Below are 25809 nucleotides of genomic sequence, written 5' to 3'. Positions count from 1 at the left end.
ACTTATATTACGCTGCGGTTGGATATTTATTTAAAAAAAAAGGTGAATCCAGGCTATCAACTGCTCATTTTTTGCACAAATTTTTGCGCAAAATAAACAAATTTTTCAAAATAGAAAAACACACACTTGTCCAACTTTTGCACCAGGACTTTGTGGTTTCCGAGTTGCTCATTGTGTTTATGATTTTTTTTTCAATCTCGTGAAGTTGTTTCCTTTTTACTTTGTTAAAATACTTTGCTTTCTAAAGTTTTAAAAAGTCTTCCTTAATTTGAATTTTGAGTTGATTTAAAAATAACTATATCTTGATCTATAATATTTATCTTTATAATTTCAATCAACACTGCTTGCCTGTAAAACATTTAAGAATTCTACATAAGTGGTCATTCCATGGGCCGAAATGGAAACGATACGAGACGATTAAGGCACTATCTGAACCGGAAGTAATGTCGTCTGAATAGTACAATTGTAACCAAACAACAACAAAGCTCACCTGTATTCGATCACAGGTAATTTAATAACCATGTGTATTCAATGAATGTAAACAGGAACGGAAATAGTAACAAAAAACTTGATTGGAATTTAAAATTTCTTGTTTTTGTGTGATAGTTCTCAAATGACATTTCATAATGGATATGGACACAATTACTTTCCGTAAACAGTTAAATGGACTGACCAGAGTGGACATGGAAGAATATTTCGATGAAGTTGAAGTAGAAAATTTATACCATTGGCTAGACAGAATTCCTTTAACAAGACCAAAGAAAAATATATGCAAAGACTTTTCTGACGGAGGTAGGGAATGCATTCTAAGTAATGTTTGTGCACTTTCAAAATGAGATTTCATCGTTGAGCTTGAAATGCTGTGTGCATGTTAGTGGCTTTAAAATATGGATTTTATATCAGTTGGAGCTTTATTGAGGTCTATCATATAGAGCTATGAACAGGATTGATAAGATTTCAAGTTCCTGTGCTAGTTACATACATGTAACTCTTTTATTATTATTATAATTTCATTGCAAAAAAAACTAACCCTGGTGGGTTGAATCAATACAAATTGTAAGGAAGGTAAAAAACAATAATGAAAAAAATACATTTAACAAAAACAACTTGATCAATCACTCATAGGACATGCATCTTACTGCAAGATTCTACCTCAAGTGCAAGTACATGTACATGTTACCTTACATGTACATATGTTTGTCAGACTGAGGGGTTATGGTAACTTTTTGTATTGTAGAACATAAGGGTGCATTAAATCAAGAATTTAGCTTTCAGGCAACTCTTTATTTGTTGTACATGTACATTAAAGTGTAGCATTTGTGGAAGTTTAAAGAATTTTAAAATTTGCATGTACCAAAATGTACATGTACATGAACAATCTGATTAAAATCAGTTGTTATGATATGTTTAATCAGATTGGTACTTGTGTAAGTTTACATGTTTATTTTACAAATTATACTTTGACCATAAATATTGATACATTTCCATGTATATTTGAATACTTTCTGTCTACTTTCTGCACATACATGTACATGTACATCAAAATGAATGATAAAATGAGGAATTATATAAAGAAGATTATTCTTTCAGAGATAATTTCTTACTAACATACACATGTATTAGTTTGTACATTCATTTCAAATTTTACATTTTTGATAATTCATTATGTTATACATCGTCATGTTCATGCAACTTATTCAGAGTTACATATATTCTTTATAATTTACATGCTCAAAGGTGGCAAAGCATTGAGGGTTTGCTGATTATTCACCCACTTAAAACATTTTACAGGATACCTTCAATTCCAAGAAACAAAATTTGTTTATTTTATTTCTATTTTTTTCATTTACAAGTAATATCTCATGTAATCTCCACAAAACTTAGGTTTATAAGGATAGTGACTGTTAGTTCAAAATCTTAGAAAACAAATTGAAATTTTTTTTTTGAAAATACTAGTAGAACTGGTACAGGAAGATGTGTACATGTATACACATATACAGTATATACACATGTATAGTATATTGCCCAATATGTTGATGAAAGCGAAAATACTTTGCATACTCAAAACAGACTTTGACTGATTGATATTTCACTATTTTGTATTTGTTTAGTGTAGCTTGGATACTGCTATCATGTTTTTAAAGTAATTTTACAGTCCAATGAGGCAAGACAACCATAAATTAAGAGAAAAGAAACAGTTTGAAACATTTGATAACATAAATTACAACTAACCAGTATATTAAATACATGTAATTGCTTTGGATGTTTTCTCCTACATGTCATGCATGGAGGTCATTTATTAGATATATTTATTAAATATTGTATAATTTTCAATGCACTTCTTTGGACTTAAAGCCTCCAAATAAAGGAAAGGGATTAAAGTATTTATACTCCTCCATTGTATTATTATATCGGATTGGCATACATTTTTTGATAAAACCGTTGGACATTTGTGTTGAAAGGTATGCGATATATATCTTGAAACATTTAAATAGAGTAGTTCTTATTGAACCGTGAACAAATTAGGTTTTATTTTACTGACAGATTTTGAAACATACAGTTCAATCCTAAAATTTTAATTATTATTGAAAAAATTAAAACCTTGAGTAGTTAAGTGCAAAGAAATTTCAAACTTAAGAATTAAACTAGAGGATCAATGTTATTTAGATAACTATAGGTTTAAATTGTTGATTATCAGTCTTATTCAAATAATATAACTTAATTGGAAAAGTAAAGTTAAAATACATAAAACTGTAACCTATTTTATAGATCAATTAATGTAAAATAGCTTTTAAGGCTTTACATAACCACGTCACTTGTTTCCAAAGTGATATGCTGTTTAAACCCTCTCATCTGTTTTATTACACTGGGTATTTTATATACAAAAGTTTAAGACCCTGAAAAATAGTGTTTATGCTCATGAAATTGATCAATTTAGAGAATTGATTTGTTTTATGGAATGTTTACTCTTTCCTTTCATTTAAATATTGAGAGGTTGAACTTGTTTTACACAGGTTTCTCAATTAGTTACTGTAATTACAAGTATAAATTTCCATAAAAATTAATATTGTTCATATGAAGTTTCATATTTCATGTCTCTTTAATCTTTAATCTTAATTTTTGTACAAATATAGATTTTTGAATCTGCAAATACAATTAAATTTCAATGCTCAGAGATACTGTATTAGAGTTGTCTGTTTGTTGATAAGTACTTGTACATAATGTACTTGTACATGCAAGGGGTCTATATTTAAAAGTTCCCTATTACTTTGTGCTTTTGAAAGTTCAGTATTAAATTCTACAGTCTTTTATGTTCACAAATGAACCAGTTTTGTAACTACATGTATATGTATGTTCATGAGATACACCTAATATGTGTACTAAATACATTGTACAATACAGTGCATGCTTTTTTTTTTCATTTTTCTGGAGGAAAATTTTGGGGGTTTGGGGCTTCCTAAGTCTCCAGATCTTGCTTTGGGGCTTCCTAAGTCTCCAGATCTGGCTTTAGGAGAAATATACACTGCATGTTGGTTCTACATTCTAAGCACATACTTAGATTACATTCATGTAGCATTTATGGCTGTTAAGAGGATTTATATTGGAAAAATAACTCCTTACAGTGACAATATATGTAAAAAATGCCTGTTAAGCTGTGTATGATTCTTCCTTTGTGAAAGTGTTAAGTGGAAAAATATTATACACAAGGATAAACATTTGTTCATTGCAGTCTAATAAATTTTCTGTTGAGAGTTTACAATCTTTTCATAATAATCTTTACATAGTGCTTTTAGTGTCATTAGTGTAGCTATTTCAAGAATAAAAATGTACATGTGTATATGGAATCCTATTAAAGTCACTGCATTTAAAGGAACACTTACATTTGTATGTAGATACAGGTCATGTAGTTTCCTGTTTTAATGAATGTTACGTACATGTACATGTAGCTGCTAAAAACAGTACAAATCTTTATTCACGTATCCGGCTGCTTTTTGAATTTATGTAAAAATACTTAATCTTACTGCAGGATAGGGTAATCAATTGCCTTTTAAAATATACATGTACATGTACATTAATGCAGCCTTGAACATATGTAAAATATCTCTAATTGTGACTGACTTGGTATGGTGACTACAAAGGTGAAAACTACTCTATGAAGATCAATTGGTCTTCATTTTAAATTGGTTAAAACAAAAAATAATGATAAATAATGACTCCAACAAAAAAATCTAAAGCTTGCACCCATAGTCTGTGAGTTGCTTGTTTACTTTTGATGTCATAATACATCTACTTTTATCATTTGTGGGTCTTGTTTTTGCTACAGAACATGTAGATACTTAATTTTGATGGATTTTTAGTAAGTTTTATTTCCTCTCCCAATGACAGTCTAATTAAAATTAGACCCTGCGTTTTGTTTGCTAGGTACCTCTGGCGAAACAAATAAAAATCAGAGGGGCTAATTTTATTTGGACTGTTCCCAATCATCAATGTACTACAAAAAGTTCGCAAATTAAGCCCAAAAATAAATAATAGTCTTGTTTCCTGCTACCATCAAGAAAAGAAAGGTATGTACAAATGTAGGTAGGAAGATTATTTTATTTTTCATAAACATTTTACATTGACTTAATGAGGTAACAAGTGCTGAAGCCAAAAATGGCTATGAATGTTTAGGGTACGTACAAAAAGGGGTAATTAGGGTAACAGGAAACAATCATATTCCCTGTATTTTTTTGGCCTTATGGATGTCCTTTCTAACTTCAAATGTAGATTTGATTCACACATTACAGAAACGATTTTTATTTTGAACTGAAGTGTCGTCACCACTTCAAGATAGGCATTGATTTTAAACCATTTATCAATCAAATGCGTTTAATTGGTACAAGTTCAAATTTATGAGCTTATTTTGAAAGAATTCTAAAGCCGATTACCGTAGCTTAATCTTTTACGAAACTTATATAATACACAAGCTGGAACATACATGTACATGTATATGCATTTATGTTCAATCGTGGTTAAAATATAAAATATAAATACAACAGGGCTTTTCCAATTTAACCTTCCGCATCCTGTAAAACGGGACTGCTGTTTTTTGTACTAAAATAATTGTTTCAGTGGTTTTTTTTGGTCAATGCGTCTTCAAATGACATGTGGAAATCTGATAAATATATTTCCCCAATTTAATGTCTGAAAAGACATGTTCCGCTACATGTATATATTCTACCGAACTTTTCCATGTGGCAGAATCACTGTTTTTCGTGAATCAAGCAAACGTAATTTAAATATTGTTTCAATAGGTCTACATGCATTTTTACTGATATATTTTGTTGTAGCTCGGGTCATATATGGGTATAACAGACCACTCAAAACGACCGGCATACACTTAAGATATCGGGGTACCAAGTTGGGGTTCATTTTTTTCGTTAGTCTCTAAACCCCGTGGTCATGCCTAAATGTCATTGAAATGCTGAAATAATTCTTGGAACTGGACCTGCTTTGTATATTTTAAAACAATTCTCATTAATGCGTATATATTTTATTTCATGCATCTATATTTTTGTCAAGCATTCCAAATATTTCAGTCTCTCAATCCAATTGAAAGTCTCTAATTCAATTAATAAGACTGATCTTCTGCATAACATTCGAGTATCGGTTGGAATTAAAGGTCTTTCCAGTATAGCTTTTTGGTTTGTTCATTAGGAATATTTTGCCAAGTGGGGAGTAGAATTACAACTGGTTGGTTCAGAGTTATAATACTGTGCAAGAAGGATAATGCGTTTTCCCACGGACTGTTGCTTCTGGGTGCTAGCACACTAAAATCCAGCTCAGTCTGTTTGACTGGGGCTGATAGGGTCTTTTCGATTGGTCAGTCGCTCTTTTCCAGAAATGCATGAACTTCTGCTATAGGACGTTAAACTACATTTCTCAATCAATCAAACTAGGTACATGATTACACAAATACGCACATACCATTTTTCCTATTAAAGCACAGGACGTGGTGATGATTACTGGCTACAATATTAACCTATAGGCAATCTCAGAAAGTGGCTTTGCTTTAAATGAAGATTCTTGTTTACATAACGTATTTGTATCCTTTAACCTTCTGGAATGCAGCTACTTCCTGCTTTCCATAACCGTAACTTGCATTATTTATAACAGAACAAGGCATATAGTTTATTTTTTATGGATTTTTATGTATAACTTTTTGGCTGATTTCGTGATTTTAATCAGTACACAAAGACAGTCAGTCTACCGGAGAATCTTAAATCTTTCATTAGATTTTGTTCAGGGTCTAATTTCGAGGATCTTATTTAGCAAGTTTTTTATCAAAGCGATTGGAAGTGTTAAATAGTCCTTTACACATAACAACGAAAGAAGTTGCACTAATGTCATAGAATGATTTTGATTGCTACATATATATGAAAATATGAAGTGTAAAGTACAGATATATATATATATATACATGTATCATGCAATATATGTCTTACGTATATAAACAAAAAATAATTGACCAATCGGCAAATTATAGTTTCCATTCGAAACCTATTATAGGTCTAGTATACCTTCCAGTCGCTGTACCAAAAAACAACCCCTACCAATAACCAAACTATTTTCAATGATTAAATATTACAATAAAGGAGCCTGCATTTAACAGGTTATTCAATATGCCCCCTGGCACTGTATGCCATGTAGTTAAAGGGCACGACTGTGAAAAGAGATAATGTATGAATCCGTGATATTAAACTTTTATTTTCAACTAGTGGACCATGTATTGTTTTTTTGCACTGATCGTATAGAACCCACATGTTAACTTTGACTGTAGAGGGGTTGAGGATAACGGTTTGATTTGTTTTATTTATAACATTGGGTTTTCTGCATAGATGACACGGATTGACTGTAAGCATCCATAACGGCATAGATCACCTAAATGAGTGATGTTGTCCGATATATATTCTAGTAATAAACAGAATGATATGAATGTTCCCCCATATCCCCTCAACCCATATAAACCCTCTCGAAGAAACCCTCGTATTAACATATGTGTCAGGGATATTACGGCAATTGATATGAAAAAAAACCATATGATATTGTATAATTATATAGGCCGTTGCTATTTAATCCCATTTACTACAACAAATAAAAGTTAATCGCACAATACATCTAGTACAGTATAATAAAACGACAGCACTTAAAGCACCTATCACCAGAAAAAAGTGAATGTTATCAGGAATTTAATTTTTAAATTCCAAATTGTTGCTGTTAGTGCTTTGTCCAGTAACCTTAACAAATAAAAGAAATCCTGAACTAAAATCCCCGGGGGTCTTAGGAACTAATCCCAAACAAGAAGTGGAAGGAATATGTATTTTAGCCATAAAGTCAACAATTACAGCGTCTCAATGGTCTTAAATATTATGTAAAGGAAATTAAATGACAGGAAGCCATTCCTATATACATATCTCTAAGCAAACTTGTGGATACTTGAGTAAATTCTAATTTTAATCATCGTGGTATCAATCGACAACACGCCATAATATTGACATCATGATCGTGCTGACTGGGTGACAGTTGTCTTATTCATTTGATAAAATTATCTTCAATAATGAATAGTTGTAACTATTTGCATTATCAATACAAACATCGAGAGGAGGAATTGAATTTGAAAATAAGCGTGTCTATATACAAGAGTATTGGGTTGTTATATCCACACCTAGCTATTTGAACAAGCATGGCAATCATGATTTACGAAATGTCTTCTGAATTTTAAAACAGATTTGTTGGGTCTAATAATAAAAATGCAAGAGGAGACGAAAAGTGTTTTAAATTTGGTTAAGTTGCAATTCCAATTGCTTTGAAAGTCTTGTCAGCTACAACAAACTTCGAAACTATAAAATCTGTTTAGGCATACTTTATCGGTAACTGATGTGCGCTAGTCTACAATAAAAAAAGTAAGCTACATTGTACCACAAGCTTTAAGGTTTGAACCTTCCGATAGTTATAGTTCGATTATGTTATACAACCCTTATTTGGTTTTACACTGAAATTCTGAAACGATGTAATTATAAATTGTTCATCGTAATTCTAGAGGGTTTTATTCTTAGCCATTGCATTGTCATAAAACCCGTGAATGCTTTAACTAGCTGATATCATACGAGTTATTTCAGGGTGTTCTATCAAATCCAATATTGACTGATCTGTTTCTATCTCTTAATTTTAGTCTTGGTGCTTTGATTTTTTCTCTGTTCAGTGTTTTTGCCTTTTTTACGTACAAAGTTAATCGCATCAATATCATCGTCCAGGTTGCTCATTTAATGTTTGGTTGTCTGTACACAGTCTCTGAGCTAATATTGTATTATTTGTGATGTTTTCTTTGTAAGTCTTTGTCCCTGAACTTTGAATGTCTCGTTCATCGTTCTTGCTCCGTTAACATGGATTGGTTCCTTCTACTTTCAACTATTTCCATACTCTGATTTTACGCTATTTTCAATTCATTTCAGTGTTAGTCGCAGAAATAATTTCTCATTACCTACCCAAAATGGTAGAACTTCACAATTACACACCAGCAGCTGCTACGAAACAGAAAATGGAAAATTGGTACTTGTTAAACAGGTAAGATATTTTAACTTACACTACTGCTATAAAATACTTGACTTTTGACACATACATTTAAGTTGTTTGTTGAACAAATTTAGAAAGAAGTAATTTTCGTGTCATAAATTTAGAAGTTCTTGGGCTGAGTTGTATGAAGTTCATATATAAGTGTATATTTTATTACTAAACCCACGCAGTTCATGTACGTTAAAAAATATTCATTTCACTTGTTATGTAAGGACTAGCATGTACTAACGTATAATTCATAGGCGGATCCAAAAGGGGTTGCTTATCAATTTGCAAAAATTAAAATAGCGTATTTTTGTGTCTAAATGTGTTATTTAGGATTTTTTAGCCCCCTGGTGCCCTCTTTAATCTGTTAATTGGTTCTCTGGATCTGCCACTGAAATTTCTGTCAGTGTTTCTGTCCCCAGTTAATCTTATTTGTCAGTACTGATGTTTTTGCATTTATTTACAATTTGTGTTATTACTAAGTATGGCGTTTCCCCCATTTATTTACTTTTTCTTCGTCCTTAGAATTGCTTTCGAAAGCGATTGTGATCACGTGACTGATGCAATGTCTGTGCTCGGGTCTGCAACATGGACGCGATTTTGATTATCGTATACAGAAAATTACTCTAGCAATGCAAGAGTTTGTCTGGCAAGCTATTTTTCGACTTGGTACAAACCCGACTTTTAGGATCGGAATACCAACCTCCTACTTTATATGAGTAACAGACACTTTGCAGTTCTATAAAGTATCATTGAGTACATGCCTCGGGATTTCTGTTTTGTACACTGTCAATATGATATTTATATTTCATCACTGTACGCGAGATCAACTAGATCACAAAAGGAATTCGATAAAACTTTATAATTTTTTTAAAGTAGAAAGGTACCGTTTTTTAACATTATTTGACCTTCATTCGACGTTGAGATACAAGCGCAAAAATATAAGATGACTTAACCAACTCCTTTCTTATGCATTAGTTTCTTAAATGATCTACTGTGTACTGGCATTAATTGACAAATACTGATCATAATTGTATATTATTCTTCCTTGTCTAGAACATTCTTTACGAGAGAACACAGTGAATTTACTATACTTCTGTTAACTTAAAAATATTGAAACAGGAGTTGACAGCTCTTATTTGAATTCACTGCAATCCGTTCAATGCGAAAGCGCATTTCTTTACTGTTACTGGCCTTCTCTATATTTGAGAATTCGATGGAAGTTTCAAATCTTGAAAAATTGTTGTACGCTGCTGTTTTCTGTACAGAATATGAAAACGAGGCACAAAGATTATTCGTAACCCAGGTAAAGATGATAAATACTGTCATGTTGACAGTTAAGCATTCCTAAGGTTGAATCACAGCAATTGGCTTTTTACATTTATACCAGTTCAATTTAGAAAAACTGGTCCTACAACATGAAAGGTTAAAATTCGTTCCTCCATAGCAGCTACTTTCAAGTCAGAAAATATCAAGGCTGGAGTACAGGAAGACATGTTTAATCATGACACTTATCCAGATAATGACAATGCATGCCAAATGATAAATCACTGTGGCTTATTTTTGTTTCTAGTGATACGCATAGTACACGTCCAGTTATTCGTTGTATCATATCTATTTTATGTACAGAACCGTAATTTATGAAACAAGTTATATTTTTTTCAGACGAGTTCTTCGTAAATTAGATTTAGATTTATCTGATGATGTCATTCGAGCTTTAGCTAACACAACAAATCCTAAACCCAGGGTGATAGAGAAAGTACTCATGCTGTTACGAATGCAGATCGATAAAATGCTCGAGCGGCAAGGTAGGAGTCGTCGGGAAATCGACTTACAACACGTATCTATGGACAAAGATTTCAATAAGGATTTCAATAAAGATTCAAGTAAGTCTCCAAAACATTTCTCAATCCAGTCTGCTGTGATTTACATGGACTCTGCTACTTAACACTCCATATTTGCTGTGTCTACACCTTGGTAAGCAGTTTTACACATTTATGGGCCGTAGAAAACTAGATTTGTTTTAGTTCTGAGATGACCCTCAACTACACTTCGATAGTTTTTCATGGCTTGAACATATACTTCTTTAAACAAATAAAGTAATCCTTGGATAAAAAAATGAACTCTCTTTACTCTAACTTGGGTGATACATATGCAAACGAATTTTGAATCTTTCAAAAATGAATGTTGTTTTAAATCATGTCAGATCTAAACTGGTTTTAGCAAATACTTAACAATTTTTTTAAGACAGGGAGGGTGTACTTAGAAATGTGTACATAAATGTGGTAAAATGTATATTGTTTTTCTTTCACATACTCTTTTGTACAATTTCTTGCAGTGGTGTGAGGGTTCGTGTTTGTTATAAAGTTAACCATGACACGTTTATGTTCTTTTAAAGGGCTTGAAACTTATACCAATCTTTATTGCAACGTTAAGAACAGCATTTCTATAAACATACGCAAAATCGCACATAATTTTTGCATGAAATAAAGCTTATAATATTCAACAATAGATATGCTACCAGTCTTTCCTTTTTAAAATGTTATGAATAAATATCAATATTTTCTCCACAGAGTTTAAAGTTGTAATTTAGTTGTGAATTAAGATTAGGGAAACATAGTTTGCGTCATTTACACTTCCGGAAGCGTAAAACCAATGGTAATTACATATACCATTTTAAGCTTTAACAGTTTAATTTGAATAACATTTTCCTACTGAAAATGACTTTAGACTACAATTGCTATAAAGCTGAGAAAGGGAATAAAGAGACTAACAAAATAAAATAATAGCATAAATGTTATCGCTTTTTGTGTTTATTCGATCGGTAAAACAAATGAACAGCAGTGAACCTTATTCATTACACAGCGAGAGAGGATGCTGTTATTAATTTTTTGCACAGTTCTTTTCTGGTAGACTTTTATGTTTAGCCTATGATGTAGTGATATAAATGATTGAGTTATTACGTAGGCCATGTAGTGCATTGGTGGACCCGGGGTGGGGGAGGTTGGGTTTTGGCGGTTGGATCCCCTCTTTTGTTTGAAATGATGGTTAATTTCGTGGACTGTGGGATCAAGTGACTAATTGTATTTAGAACCTCTTTTCAAAATCTCCCGATTCGCACATGTGGTGTTTCTAGAAAAGCAGAAGACACTAGTTTCCCGTTCCCCTGTTTCTGTTACTGTCGATACATTTTTTTATGTTCTACTACTGTCTATGTCGTGCTGTAGAATAATTTACCTATTTATTCTGTCAAAACTATCTATAAGGACAATGACATGACAGTTTAGTCTTTTTTTAACAATGCAACGTTTTTTGTAACTTGATACATACCTATTGACGAACAAAACATAAATGAGTCTGTAACTACAGCACTTTACGTATTTTGCATTTTCATACTATAATTATATATGGCTGTATAAACATTTAAACCAACATTTTAATACTGCATGTTCATATATTCAGTAATAAAAATATATACAATATAAAAGAAATTCTGAATTCTACGACATTTCAACTAAGCAAAATATTTTTATAAGTAACAGTTATGTTTTGTTTCTAATTGGGAAAACCAAACGAATAAATTGACAATTTTAACATAGTAAGTGTACATTATAATGTTTATAGCTTTTATGATTACATGTTTCAGATAACGTACGACAGTTCAACCCATCAAACTTGCAATTAATTAGTCAGCCGTTGACATCGTAAGACTTTTAAGTCTTTTGATTAAACTTTCAGATTTGGAAAACCCTACATATTATTTGATAAAGTGACTTTACATGTTTCAACGAAGCCTGTAATGTTTTGATAACATATGATTTATTCATATATTTTGATGCTTTTTATGATTATTATTGCCTTCCATTTCAAATGTAAATAGTATCAATGTCATTATTTTCATTACAGAGGCTTTAGTTCCAGTTTCCAAATCAACAGGGAGAAGTTCACCAGAGAAAGTGAAGTCTCCAAGAAAATATAATGCAGGAGAAATCCCTCACAGTCACCCAGATAGATCGTAGGTTCTCAATGTTATCAGTCAACAATTGATTCGTTAAAGTTTTGCTAAATGAACCGACATGGAAGCTGTCGTACTCAATAATGCTCACATGCATGCAACATTTCTCGGTTTTGCTTTGATATTGGCATTTGTTTTATGGACTTTCCTTTTTAATTTTTTCTTTTGACTATTGCGTGGAGTTAATCAGTTCGGTAGTTTTGTTATTACTCTTCATTTGACTAATGTTTCCTTGTATTTAGATTCTTTAAATACCACTTTTTATTATATGAGATTAATCTTACCTTGGTAATTGTTGATTTTACCTATACCATTAACAGTGGCACTCCATTTATATATATATATATATATATATATATTTATTTATAAAAAAAACACAGATTACATACATTCTTTTCATGCCATTATTTAGTGTAACAGCTATAAGACTAAATTACTGTAGACATTAAATCTTCATTTCGTTAAAGAAAACCTCCGATTTGTCAATGCAGTAGCGAAGTCTTGCAGTTTGCTTAGGGCTTCTTTTTGTTTGGAGTTTTAATAATTTTTTTTGTATAGCCTTTTATGATCATTTTCTATAAAAAAAAAAGTAATGTTTAGAAATTAAACTTTATTTCCAGCATTTTTTCTGCTAGTCTAAACGACTATCCAGGGTAATATTGATTTAGATTGGATTGTGGTTGCACCATGTTTCTGGCCGTGGCAGTGGTTTGCTTTTGATATACATTGCAAGCATAAGACTGATTTGCTGTTAAAAACTGAGATTTAAAAAAAACCCTAATTTTCAAATGAAGCAGCTGATAATAACTTCTTTGTTGTTAAATGAATGCACTTTAACCTCAGTTTGAATTGAAATAGGTTGTATATGTTATGTTTTCCTTCATCAGTAAAAATGCATAAGAAAAAAGATAACAAAGAACATATATTTGAACAATGAGAACAGGTAGACATTATCTAAACATTTCACAGAAATCAATTATTGATTAAAAAACTTATGTTAGATTACATGTAATAATAGATGCTGAATATGAGTCCTAACAATTAATGCTCCAGTTTGTAATGTGGGTTGATGATTTTCAATTATGTTTTTACTGACTTAAAATAAGTTTTTATGAGGTAAAAAACCATCATGAATATTAATCAGTTATATATATATATATATATAAACGATGATTTTGGCCCAATGTCATCTCATGAGGCTATTATACACTCATTTACCTGTACATCTGTACATTATATATTAACTAGTTTCCAACTTTTATGTTTTGAAAGCAGAGTGATTAAATATAAATTGAGCTGTTGATTATTGCTTGCAATGACCCATCTGATCGATACGAAACCAGACTTTTAGACTGATCGACAGCTTGCCATTTTTTTTCCAATTTAATGCTGTATTTATTATTGATAAGTCATTAAGCGTTTGAGCTGAATATCAATACTCTGATTACTTCACTAGTTTTGGTGGGGAAGTATTTACATATGATAAGAACTAGGTTTATCTTGAACTTAAAAGATTAAAACCTGGAGAAATTAAATCATAAGCTTCTTCATAGTTTATAATTAGAACTCTTAATTTTCTTATTCGGTAGGTTCAGAATACCAATAGATTTTGAACTATTTCTGGTGTATAATAAGTTTATAGGATTCGGTATTATATAAAAGTAGTAATGTTATTATTACAAATAAAATTTATAGGAACACGTAATAATCAATTGAATGATTATTTTGGTGATATTATCATTATTTGACAATAATGAAACATTAAAAAAATGGAAGTTTGTTTATATAAATCTGAAACAGTCGTAATAAAAAATATTTATTCTGGGCATTTTTCTACTACGTGTGCCCTAAATTTTACTCTGTTTGTCATTTTCCAGAAAATTTCCTAGACCTAAAAGTATAATCTGGTAAGAAAATGCAATAAAAGCTTAGTTGGCTACTACTTGTTTTTTGCATTTTTCTGCCAATTAATTATGCATTCTAATATATCTGTTTAATGCTAAAATATAGAAAGTTTAGTATGCATGAAACTTTAACTGGAGATGAGATGATAAACAAATCTAAATAGGAAACTGTCATATTTTATTTTATTATTTTGGCAATATAAATATTGTGTTTATAACATACATACAATAGATGGTTTTGATGTTGTGGATGTAAACATTTTCCTCTGTGATGTGCATGTGAAGCTCTCTAAATGTGTAGCTTTAATTATACATGAACACGAACCATATCAGTTCATCATAAAAGATAAACGAGTATTTGATTTTTTTTTGGTGAAAGAGATGTTGCGAAAATTATTGAATAATATTTTGTCACACACAGAATTCTTAAATTGGTGACAGGTGTGAATTAGCTAGAATTAAGGATTTAGGTATTACATTTCGATAAGTTAGACTGTAGACTAGATAGTTAGTCCTGTAGAATGGAAGGCGCTACTGTTGAGTTTGTTACTGGTTGTTGTACTTCGACATATTTTATTTTCCTTGCCCTTTTCTTTTTTTAAAACATTTTTTAAACACTTTTTAGATTTATTTTATTTATAAAGGGATACATAGACTTTGGTACTAAAGAGTAAAAAAAATAGACTTAATACAGTGAAAATATAACAAACAAGTACATGTACATGTGTACCATATCATGTAATTGTCTTTAACTCATTGAATATGTAAAAATTGCCAATAAACACAAAACAGAAACTGTTCTGTTGTCGATTTCACAGATTCGTAATTGTGAAAATAGTCGTAGTAGACAAGGTACTTGGACGTTATTACTTGCCTCGAAGTATACTTACTGATTGGTGAAACCCGTCAAATACCCTTTACTTTAAGGATTAAATACATTTTTTTACAAATGCATAAGATACAACATGCAAATAATCCATTGAAGCTGGAACGGAGATAACGACAACTCATACAACGTAACCAGTAGGCTCTCCAAAGGTCGCTGGTCAACTTTAAGCATTGCATTAATCAAGATCTAATAAAAGAATACTTGAAAAAAATTATGTTTTCTAACCATGATTATAATTGTTGCTTACTTATAATGTACCGGTTTGTCAAATATGCCATTTGAAATTCATATGAATTGAGATGCACACGTTTTTCATTTTCAATTCATATGATGTCATTTGCCAGCACAGTCGCATGTATGCCATACAAACTCTGCAACAATAAAAACAACTACAGAATTTGCTTGATTAATGAAAATTACGACAAACGGCTTGGTTGATGATAAACATACAAACAGTTGTTGGCTTTGTTCGTCTAAAATTATTTGCAAATTGATATTAACACGTTTTTTTCTTGAGTGCAAAACAACCGGTTCCGGTAAAAATGTTTTTAATGTCAAGAGATCTACAAATCTTACAAAATTATGTTTTTGTTCGCAGGACATATTTAGGAGATGGTAAACAGCCTTTGTACGAACCTAAATTGTTTATAGTACCATCATCAGACAGTGTAGCTAGAAGTCTGTTAGAAGAAAAAGAAATGGAAAATCTTGCAAAAAATGAAACCATTAAAGTAAGTATGTATTACAGACAGGCACAACAGTTTAGCCAGGAGTCTATTGGAAGACAAGGACCTCGTTAAAATAAAAGTCTTTACATATATATGATTAGTATGTATCCAGCATCTTTCAAGATTTAACGTAATAAAAAGGGATGTGTAGGCGGGAAATTTTTGATTTTGAATTGAGAAATACCTAGAAATTTCAGAATTTTTTTTTGAAATATGACGTTGGTTAGTTATATTCCATTCTACTTTCTGTTCAGATGATCAGCCAATCAGAGTTCATCTGTCATGATTTTGAAAGCATTATTCAAAGGGAAAAACCCAACAATTCTGGAAAGGTCAACTGAACAGAAGGAAGAAATGGAGTTTTGTTACACCCTACATGGAGTGACTGAATGGAACAATTGACAGGTCTAATTGTAATAAGATTGCAGTTAATGCTCCTTATTTAGGTTTATGTATAATGCAGTAGAGTGAAGTGATTATGAATCGGTCATTCTTGAGAAACATCAAGCTTTATTGATTGTTTCCTTGGATGTTTGTTTCGAAGTCATGAAAAATAAATAAATTCTCCTTCAGTCTTGAGGGAATTACAAAATTTCATCACTCAGATAGGAAAATTTTAAATTTAACTATCGAGAGTGGAGGAATCTTGTATTCCCGTAGAGCATTGGAGGATAATCTGTTTCTCCCATGAAGTCTGTAGAAAACTGTGAAATATGGAATACTGTAGCAGAAATTTAATCACCCCCTTGTTTCGTGCATATTTAATCACTGGCTTAGAATGGGGGAAAGTAATTTTAACTTGTTTAATATAAAAAATTGGTTTTTTTTTCTTATTCTGTGTTTGATTTACACATTAATTGTCATTTATCAGTAAATAAGATACGTCTGGTCATGCTTAGCATTTAAAAAAATATGCTTTCTTTCCAGATACTGAATTCGAAAATACGGAGATTAGAACAGCTATTACATCTTAAGGAAATCCGAATTGAAGATTTGCAAACACAGTTGTCACAAGTTCAAGGAATGTACTATGTGACTACAAAAAGATACAGATAGACTCAGTGTAAATAGACCTCTTGACTAACAGATGTCATCTAAGATGTACTTAACTTCAGGGACGTAACAGTTCTCCAGAAGAAAAACAAAGACTTGGAAACTTTCTTGGAAGAAGAACCATAGTTGATCTTCCAAACATAATAAATTAAAACGTCATTTTACATTCAGTATTAATTAACAGTATTACTAATATACATGCTTTGAGAAAATGTGTAACTAGAAATGCAAATAGTAAGTTTTGTAAAGGAATCATTTTAAGTCACGTGAATACTAATAACTTTCACAAAGTTAGCAGTGATGGAAAAAACTTCTTATGAAAACATTATAAAATATTTTCAAATTTACAGAAATGTCATAGATAGCCACACAGCTGTATAAATCTCACTGGTTCAAAATGTATATTATGGTCTTTGTTTTTCTTCTTGTTTAATGTAAATAGTTTCCATACACGGCCAAATAATCTGTTTTAGTTAAGGTTATTGTCTTATGTTCAACCTATACTAAATAGGTATAATAACCCAACCTTTACTCTCATCATAAAATCTATAAGTACACTTGTCACATTATAATCAATCAATGGTTAACACCTTGCATCATTTCCACTCTTGTTATTGCTCATTGTGCTGTTTTCAATGAAAAAATGTCAGTTTAAAAAGTACTTATGATTTTAGCGTGATTTAGTTCTTCAGGATATTGTTTACAATAAGTTTGAAAGTGTTTTATAATTTCTATATGATTGGTGTTACTGTATTTGATATAGCAGGGCAATTCATTCTTCTAGTCAACAAATTATAGATACATTAGATCCATTCCTATGCTTTAGATTTTCAGTGGTTAACTACTGTTCAGGAAAATGGACAATTTCCAGATTACCGTGTTAAATTAAATAAATGCTAATAACAAATTAGACCAACTTCTATTATGCTTTAGAATTAGGTCTTGAAAGTGAAAAAAACTACAAGATGCTATTGCTTATGATTGGTTTAAATGCCAATATATATTGTATTACTTAAATATAGACATGTTTTGTTTCTGTATGGCGCTAGATTTTTCTCTGTTTTGTTATCTTGCTTTTTTACCTGAATTTGTATGCCCTGTTGCGATTGTAAATTATTTTGTTGAAGGTATTACCAAGGACTACTTACTATTCATGTTTTTTTTAATTATTCAGTTCTGTTGTATTGCCATTGATGTATACACATATAGTCAATTCATTGATAAATTGAAATTTGTTCTACCTGTGAACAAGCTGTTTTATGGTTATTTTATGTATACATAATAATGGTAGTAATCGCAAGTTTAAGCAACTGAGCCTTGGTTTTAAGTTCATTTAACTGCTTTGATCTGTACTTGCATATAACTTTGGACTTGACTTGATAGCGTATCTGTGATTGTCTTCAAAAAAGCTTTAAAGGTGCAATTTATTTGTTACTAAATGTTGAATTTATTTCATTCATTAATTTTTAAGCAGATTTTTATTTTGAAGTTAGTAAGTTCTGGTACAAAAATACTGCATATTTCATACTAAAACACACGTATATGTTATCAAATTGTACAGTGTACGTAATTACTAGTTGAACCAAGTGTTGATAATTGTTAAAATACATATTAATATTCCTTTATCAATACTTATTACATGGTTTGTGTCTTTTTAACATATTGTTTAACTTGTAGTTGTAGTTCACTCAGAAGTTGAATTTCAATTAGACATAACTGCTTAATTAATACTGCAGTCTACTGAACTTTTGTTATTAAAGCTATTTCAAATGCTGCAATTTATGTGTAATTTCTATGTAGTATTTTTAGTTTGCTTCAATGTATTTTATTTCATCTGACGGAGATAAATTTGAAAAGGTGATTAAATGGATGTCTATGAGAAAACCATGCAAATATCCTATAAGAATATCAGTGATAAATCACCTCATTATCATGAAAAAAAATTGGCCTGAAATCACGATTTTAATGGCCTTAAGCATTCAATACCAATAAATCGTAAGAAAGTGACTTTTCCGTTGAAAATGATTCAAACACACCCTTATATATTGTATAAACCAAAATGAAATGAAAATTTAGGTGCATCAATAAATATTTAAAAAAAATGATTTTGCATGTTTTTCTGGTGGACAAACATTTAATGAAAGCAAATTGTAAATTAGGCGTTAGTAAAGTTGTAATTTTCGTTTGATCTGGCATCAGTTTATTATATAAAAGTCGTTAAAAAAGTTGCTTAATTTGACAGAAAATTCTGTTTTGCTCTCACTATTGGAAACCATTGTAATGTTTTCTTTACTATTTTGAAGATTATATTTAAAAGAAGATTAAATATTCCAACTGAGTTTTTTGTCTATCTTTTAAAACAAACTCACCTGAAACATTAAAAAAATTCAAGCTTTTGTCGCTATACACTGGGTCTTATTGTTTATGCTTCATGTTTACTACTTATAGTTTTGAGTTTTACTTTTTGTGTCAAGTCATCTTATTAGTGGTTAGGTCTTGTGCCAACTGTGTTTTCTACTTGTTTGTTGGTTTTCATTAAACTGTTATATGTTAAAAATTGTATATTTTATACAAGAGATATTTTTTTTCTATTTCAAAGTTATTTTATATACATTGTCTGTAATTATTAAACTTAATTTACAAATCTCCTACAATAAAAATAGTTTTCTAGTTTTTGTGTTTGTCAGTTTCCACACAAAACGAAAAGAAAAAAATACGGAACAAAACAGCAAACAAAATGAATCATATAATTAAAGGGAAAAGAAATAAGCTTTGTGAATCTTATTCCTTCCTTGTTTTAGTTATAGTTGATCATTTTCAACTTTATTACGTAAATTTCAAGCACAATTGAGATTCGCTGTTTTTGTAAACTTTAAGTCATTAAGTAGAAAGGCAACAAATATTGTTCATATGTTTTCCTTAGTTCAAGCATACGATGTTCCGTACATAATTTATCATTTTTGCTTCGATTCAAATTATTTGATTATCGTAGGTGATATAAGGTCAATGAGCTGGTTTAATGATTAGCAAGATCTTAAAAGAATATAGGAAATACTTTCAACTATGGAAATATTAAAATGCCAATCATATTAACATTGAAAACAAAAAACACAAGAACCAAATACTGAGGAAATTAAAGATTAAAAATGAATTAGTACTGGTACTCAAAATCAAACATAGGAAGCCAAATCCAGCACCAGAGACTTCTATAAAAGTTATTTGATACACATTGTCTGTAATTATGAACTTAAAGTACAATCTGCAATAACGATATTTTTTCTATTCGCTTTGTTTAGTGAGTTATCACAGAAAACTAAACACAACAGAATTAAAGAACAATAGATGTTTTCAAGCTTTGTGAATTAAAAAAAATATTCCTTTATCGTTTTTTCTCTTCCTTGATTATGTGGTTATATTTATTTCAAATTTATTTCGAAAATAGTTTAGCACACTTGAGGTTTGCTGTTAACATTTAGTCGTAAAAAAAGAAAAAAAATACAAATACGGTGATTTGTTTTGACTCCGTTCAAGCATACGATGTTCTGTAAATAAATTATTATTTTTAAAGGTTATAATTGTTTTTATTTCGCTTCAAATAATAAGTTGCTCATAGTAGATATTAGGTCAATGAGTAGATATTAAGTCAGTGAATTGATTTTATTATTTACAAGAACTTGTCCTTTAACTGTTTAAAGAAAATAACTAATAAGCTGTAACCAAAACTGAAATGAATTGCAAATCACGAATAAATAATCATTTAAAACTTAGTATAAAACTTAGTATATGATACATCTGAGAAATTGGATAATTGATATACCGAAGACAATTCCGGTTGAACCAGGATATAATCTATGATGAAAGCAATAATAATTTTTTAAGAAGAATGCATACACTCAAGTTTCACAAATAAGATTATAAAATACCTATCTTGACTCCTTCATTAGTTTCTTGTCTAAGCTTGAGATGATGTGTTCTACGAAAAAAAATTTCGAAGATGGGAGATAAATCATTCACAAATAAGATTATAAAATACCTATCTTGACTCCTTCATTAGTTTCTTGTCTAAGCTTGAGATGATGTGTTCTACGAAAAAAAATTTCGAAGATGGGAGATAAATCATTTGATCCTTTCAAACAAATCTGATCTGAACATTGTAGTTTTACATTTATGAACATAAATATGATTCGATTTATGTAACAAATAATTATTGTAAACATTAAAATGGTAAAAATAAATAGTTTGATCCGAAGTCTTCCAAGACCTCCCGTCAATATCAAATGGCCATCCACATATATTTTAAGATTGTCAATGACCTTAGGAGGTCACCAAAAGGTCTTCAGTAAATATTGACACACCTTGAAGGAAGCTCTGACAGTTCCGGGCAACAATAGTTATAAAATCCATTGTAACAGAACGATGACACTTCTTCAAAAGAAACTAATAACAACACTAAAAAACATCTTGACTGGGGACAGGCGCATGTCTGCGGCGGGGTTAAATTGGCTTTATAATGCCTTAACCATCCCTTTTTAATGTAAGGTAAAAAATGAAAACAACACACACCATATAATTCACCAAGTAAAATATCCAATTCTCCTTCATGGAATATCTCAACATACAACCTATAGACAAAATGAAATATCCCATTAAAGAACGCAAGCAAACTCAGAACATACGAAAGAACGACAATACCATCAAAATTACCAGCGTTATAAGTAATCGGTCACTACAATTCCAGTGGACTGGATTTGGAGTAGTAACGTCATGTACTAAAAAGGTGATATTTGATAAAAGCAATACTAACAATGAATTAGTATGTACGTAGGGTTGCAATTAGGTGTCGAATATCTGTTTTTTTTTTTTGTAAAAACAAGGTTAAAAGAATAGACAATGATTTAAAAATCGCATCAAAGAAATCTAAAAGACTATATTTTCATTTTAAAAAAACTGGGTAAGCAACATCATTATTAATTAAGAACCTGCAAGTGCTATTATATTCTTTTATCAAACTTTAAAAACTTCTAAAAATATTAACAAAGCCTTTTCTAGAAGTTTGTGAAATCGGTACCCTTGGTGCAAAAGCTTTTCGGTGAGAAATAGGAATATATTGCGTTCTTTAAAACTTGATACTTTATTACAACTTCGAGCGAGCAAAACGGACCAGTTATGAAAAGTAAATACCTTAGTAGGGTGCTTCGGGAATACAACCATTTTCAAAGTTAGGATTATCTTGTCAAGATATCTTAATTGTTATTAAATTCTCGCAACAGATCATGTTTTGAAGGATCTTTAAACAGTTCAGCCATGAACTGTGTTCTTAAGATATAAGAATGTCAATATATTCGTTATTTTATTTCAATATAAACTGAAACGCTCTGGAAATGCTTCATACTTCATTTCTTTATTTTCTCCAAAAACAATGTGACATGCGATTTTTCATTCACATACAATTTTTGGTAATTTAATAACTTAAAAAGAAAACACAGGGAAGGAATATAGATATTTCATGCTAAATACTAGTACTTATTAACTGATCCTTTGATTTCATGCAGATGTTCTCCCAATTTTGGTTTTGTGTGAAATAAAATGATTTTTTTGTGCAGAGAGTGTCCTCGTGTGTCATAGGAAAATCAAGATATTTTCTTCTTATGCAATATTTTAATCAACTATACATTTGGATGGTCTTAACGCGATGTCAAGGGGAAATATTTTGCCAGGAAATGTGCTTTTGACTTGCCTTTGCATTTTCTTTAAATCCCAAATCACCTAAAATAAGATTCACCAAAAACCCTATTTTCATTTATTCATGTAACATCTATGGCAACACCGCCTGCACGAAGTCAAGCGCCCAAGACCACTCGATCAGCTAGGCTATATATAAATATAGCTTTCGCTGGCCGGGTCATTCATCCTCGTAGGATTAATCTAGGGCTGTAACCTAGTACACGATGTATGGTAGTACTGGACAGCTCATTTTGGTGTTGTGATGTAGGATAGAGGATCAAAATAACGATACATGTCAAAAGAAGTCAATATTATGCAAACGTCTCAGAACGTAACGGCTCTATTCGATACACTGTTCCATCGGATCAAATTGATACAGGGAAGATAATGTAAACTTACTGAGGTGTCTGAAATATATTGGGAGTAAACTTACTGAGGTGTCTGAAATATATTGGGAAGTACGTGTTATACAAGCATTTCAGACGGTTCATTAAAATAATGAAAATATTGACCATTTTAGCTTGACTTGAGAAGAACCTTAATCATATATTAGTAATTGATGACCAAGGAAGTAAACTGTAATTATTTGTCCTGCGAATGTTTTTCTTTTTGTTTTTTACAACATCTTATTTTGTATTGATTATCAACATGTACATCCATCTCAAATTGATAATATATGATACTTAATAATTATATATTTACTCAACATTTATTCTCCAAAATTCTGATCTTGCGGCCTGCTTGCGAAGTGATTTAAACATTCAACTCCATCGATATAATATATTTTGGAAAATGTTCTTAAAATGTCTGCTCTTATTTGTCCGCATTACAAAGTATTATGGTTACAGACCACCAATTCAACCAATGAGCATTCGGAACGTACGCAAAAATAGTCCTACGCAAAAATTACCCCTGTTCCTCATAGTGCTGTGAAAAAAGTTCTCATCTTATTTAAAAAATTTAAACCGTTTTCTGAAAGGAAAAACATTTCTGTACATTTTATAGGTGCATTTTGCTTCTTGTGATGTGAAGCCTAATCTCCATAATGATTTTTAAATATACCCCTATCTTGTGAAAACACTGGGATTTCCCATGCTATATATAGACCCTTCACTTCCGGTGACCAGTACTGCACTGCAAGTCTGCTAACCCCACATGCCATTCTGAGGATTGTGAGCTGACATATGTAGAATCATGCTGATATATAGTCATCTGCAGGTTAAAGTTAAGGTAAAGTCCAGAGAAGCCATTGAATATTGTGAAATTAGCATAGAAGCCTATGGGAAGTGGAATTAGTGGTTTTTAGCCTTAAGTTCAAGGTTTCATAATCTATCTCAACAGCTACGATTTTCCGCGTATGGTGGAATCAAACAGTACCCATAACGATATTTCAAAGTCCATATTACTGTATTTCTTGAATGGGTATTGATTTGTTCTTGAAAATTTTATTTAAAAGATTATGGTCTTTGATGGTGCCTGTATGTTTTCTTTTGTTGTTTCGTAAATTTTCATTCATCCACCTTGTCTCATTTGTATCTATTTCAGGATCATGAAGGATATTAGTGGAATATTTACACACTTCATGTTTTATATCAATGAATGCACTTAAAGGGGTACTAGCGTAACACTTTTTCTGATTAGTAAGATTTGTTTTGTTTAAGTAATCGGCGCTACTAGAATACTTAACTCTTTGTTGAATGAAACATAGAAGCCATATTTATCAAGCCATTTTTATTATATTGAAAGGTTTTTTTTATCTTTGCAATATACATACGCGTCGTCTGTAAATAAAAAATTTTGTTTACATATGAATACACAACTTTTTATGTATACTGCTTTCGAATTCAAACCACTAGGGTGCACTATTTGTGAATTTGCAATATCTACTACTAAGTAGTATATGAATTGCATTTTAGTATAATAACCATTTGTATCCTCTTAATCACTTCTCGAATTAAGGATTCTGAAACGTCTACCCATGCAGCCATACTTTTTATTTTTTTTTATCTTATATGGCATAGCGTCGAATGTCGTATAAAAGCCTCAGGAAGTCCGAAATACCAAATTAATTACATTTTTTTTTATTCCTACTTCTAACTAATTTAATTAATCTTTCAAAACCATTTTCGAACTTGGCTGTGTATGATCGCGCTTTTCTATAACCTGAAATTTTGCTTCTGTTTTGTAATAATTCACTACTTATAAAAGAATGATTTCAATGATAAACTGAAAATACAACTACATATTATGCAGAAGTCAAGAAAGCTACATAAAAAATAACTATAATATTGTATTAAGCAATATAGTCCGGTCTAATTTTGAACTTCAATTCAATTAATCCCAAACAGCCTATGTGATGTTAACTTGTTGAGATGCATAGTGGAGCTACAAAATTGCAATACGAGGATTATAAGGTGCAGCATTACGACAGGTCGGTCACATGTAGAAGAATAATCAATGGAACAAAGGTTATAGCGGTAATCAAAAGAATGCAATCCAGGGACAAAGACCAGACATGGAAAACAGACATACATAACAAAGAACATAAAGTAACTAAAATCATAAATACAAAGTAACAAAAGTTAATGAGCAACTCGGACTTCACTAAAAACTGGGAGCACGGACCGGGTGCACCGGTATGGTAAGCGTCCTCTGCTTTTCTAGAAACACCCGCCGAGTTGCTCGGGTAGACAAACGAGGAAAGGAAAACCATGACCCGTTGAATAAATCAGTTTTCATGGTGCAGATGGATACACCATAACGATCCACGAGTTCATGATGACGACCATAAAACTTCTTTAGTGATGACTTCAATCTTGTAGCAACATAATCCTGTTCCAGAAGCCTATTTGTTAGAGTTCTAGCGCGAAACAAAAAGACTGCGTAGTTTCAGCAAGC

The 25809-nt window shown here is 31.1% G+C and overlaps 1 protein-coding gene across 8 annotated transcripts; it reads left to right on the top strand.

The window, feature by feature from the left end:
* Nucleotides 1-322: 322 nt before the first annotated feature.
* LOC148620894 (sperm flagella and cilia-associated protein 1-like) lies at nucleotides 323-19857 on the top strand. 8 transcript variants are annotated; one of them, XR_015921028.1, is made up of 9 exons: nucleotides 323-792; nucleotides 8493-8604; nucleotides 10264-10484; nucleotides 12505-12613; nucleotides 13234-13266; nucleotides 14491-14520; nucleotides 16005-16137; nucleotides 16389-16539; nucleotides 17062-17199. XR_015921028.1 is itself a non-coding variant. In XM_088574759.1 (8 exons), exons 1-8 carry the CDS (start codon nucleotides 627-629, stop codon nucleotides 17188-17190), a joined length of 855 nt encoding a protein of 284 aa, XP_088430885.1. In that variant the 5' UTR covers nucleotides 336-626; the 3' UTR covers nucleotides 17191-19857. The 8 variants fall into 8 exon arrangements, 7 of the variants coding, with proteins under 7 accessions (XP_088430885.1, XP_088430880.1, XP_088430882.1 ...); XM_088574759.1 differs by lacking the exon at nucleotides 16389-16539 and having other exon boundaries at nucleotides 336-792; nucleotides 10264-10406; nucleotides 17062-19857; XM_088574754.1 differs by lacking the exon at nucleotides 16389-16539 and having other exon boundaries at nucleotides 336-792; nucleotides 17062-19857.
* The last annotated feature ends 5952 nt before the right edge of the window (nucleotides 19858-25809 follow it).

This window comes from Perna viridis, chromosome 3 (assembly GCF_037379345.1).
Source record: "Perna viridis isolate PV_CMFRI_1.1 ecotype Kerala chromosome 3, ASM3737934v1, whole genome shotgun sequence".
In the NCBI taxonomy this organism is placed as follows: domain Eukaryota; kingdom Metazoa; phylum Mollusca; class Bivalvia; order Mytilida; family Mytilidae; genus Perna; species Perna viridis.
This window is presented reverse-complemented; position numbering and strand designations above follow the sequence as displayed.

What these genes read in the sequence shown, in the direction of transcription:
- LOC148620894 (XM_088574754.1), top strand. Translation starts at nt 627, where the DNA reads ATGGATATGGACACAATTACTTTCCGTAAACAGTTAAATGGACTGACC. An exon ending in AGTCTAAACGACTATCCAGG is followed by an intron (nt 13,267 to 14,490) that starts GTAATATTGATT and finishes GTCATTTTCCAG; the next exon opens with AAAATTTCCTAGACCTAAAA. An exon ending in AGACCTAAAAGTATAATCTG is followed by an intron (nt 14,521 to 16,004) that starts GTAAGAAAATGC and finishes TTTTGTTCGCAG; the next exon opens with GACATATTTAGGAGATGGTA.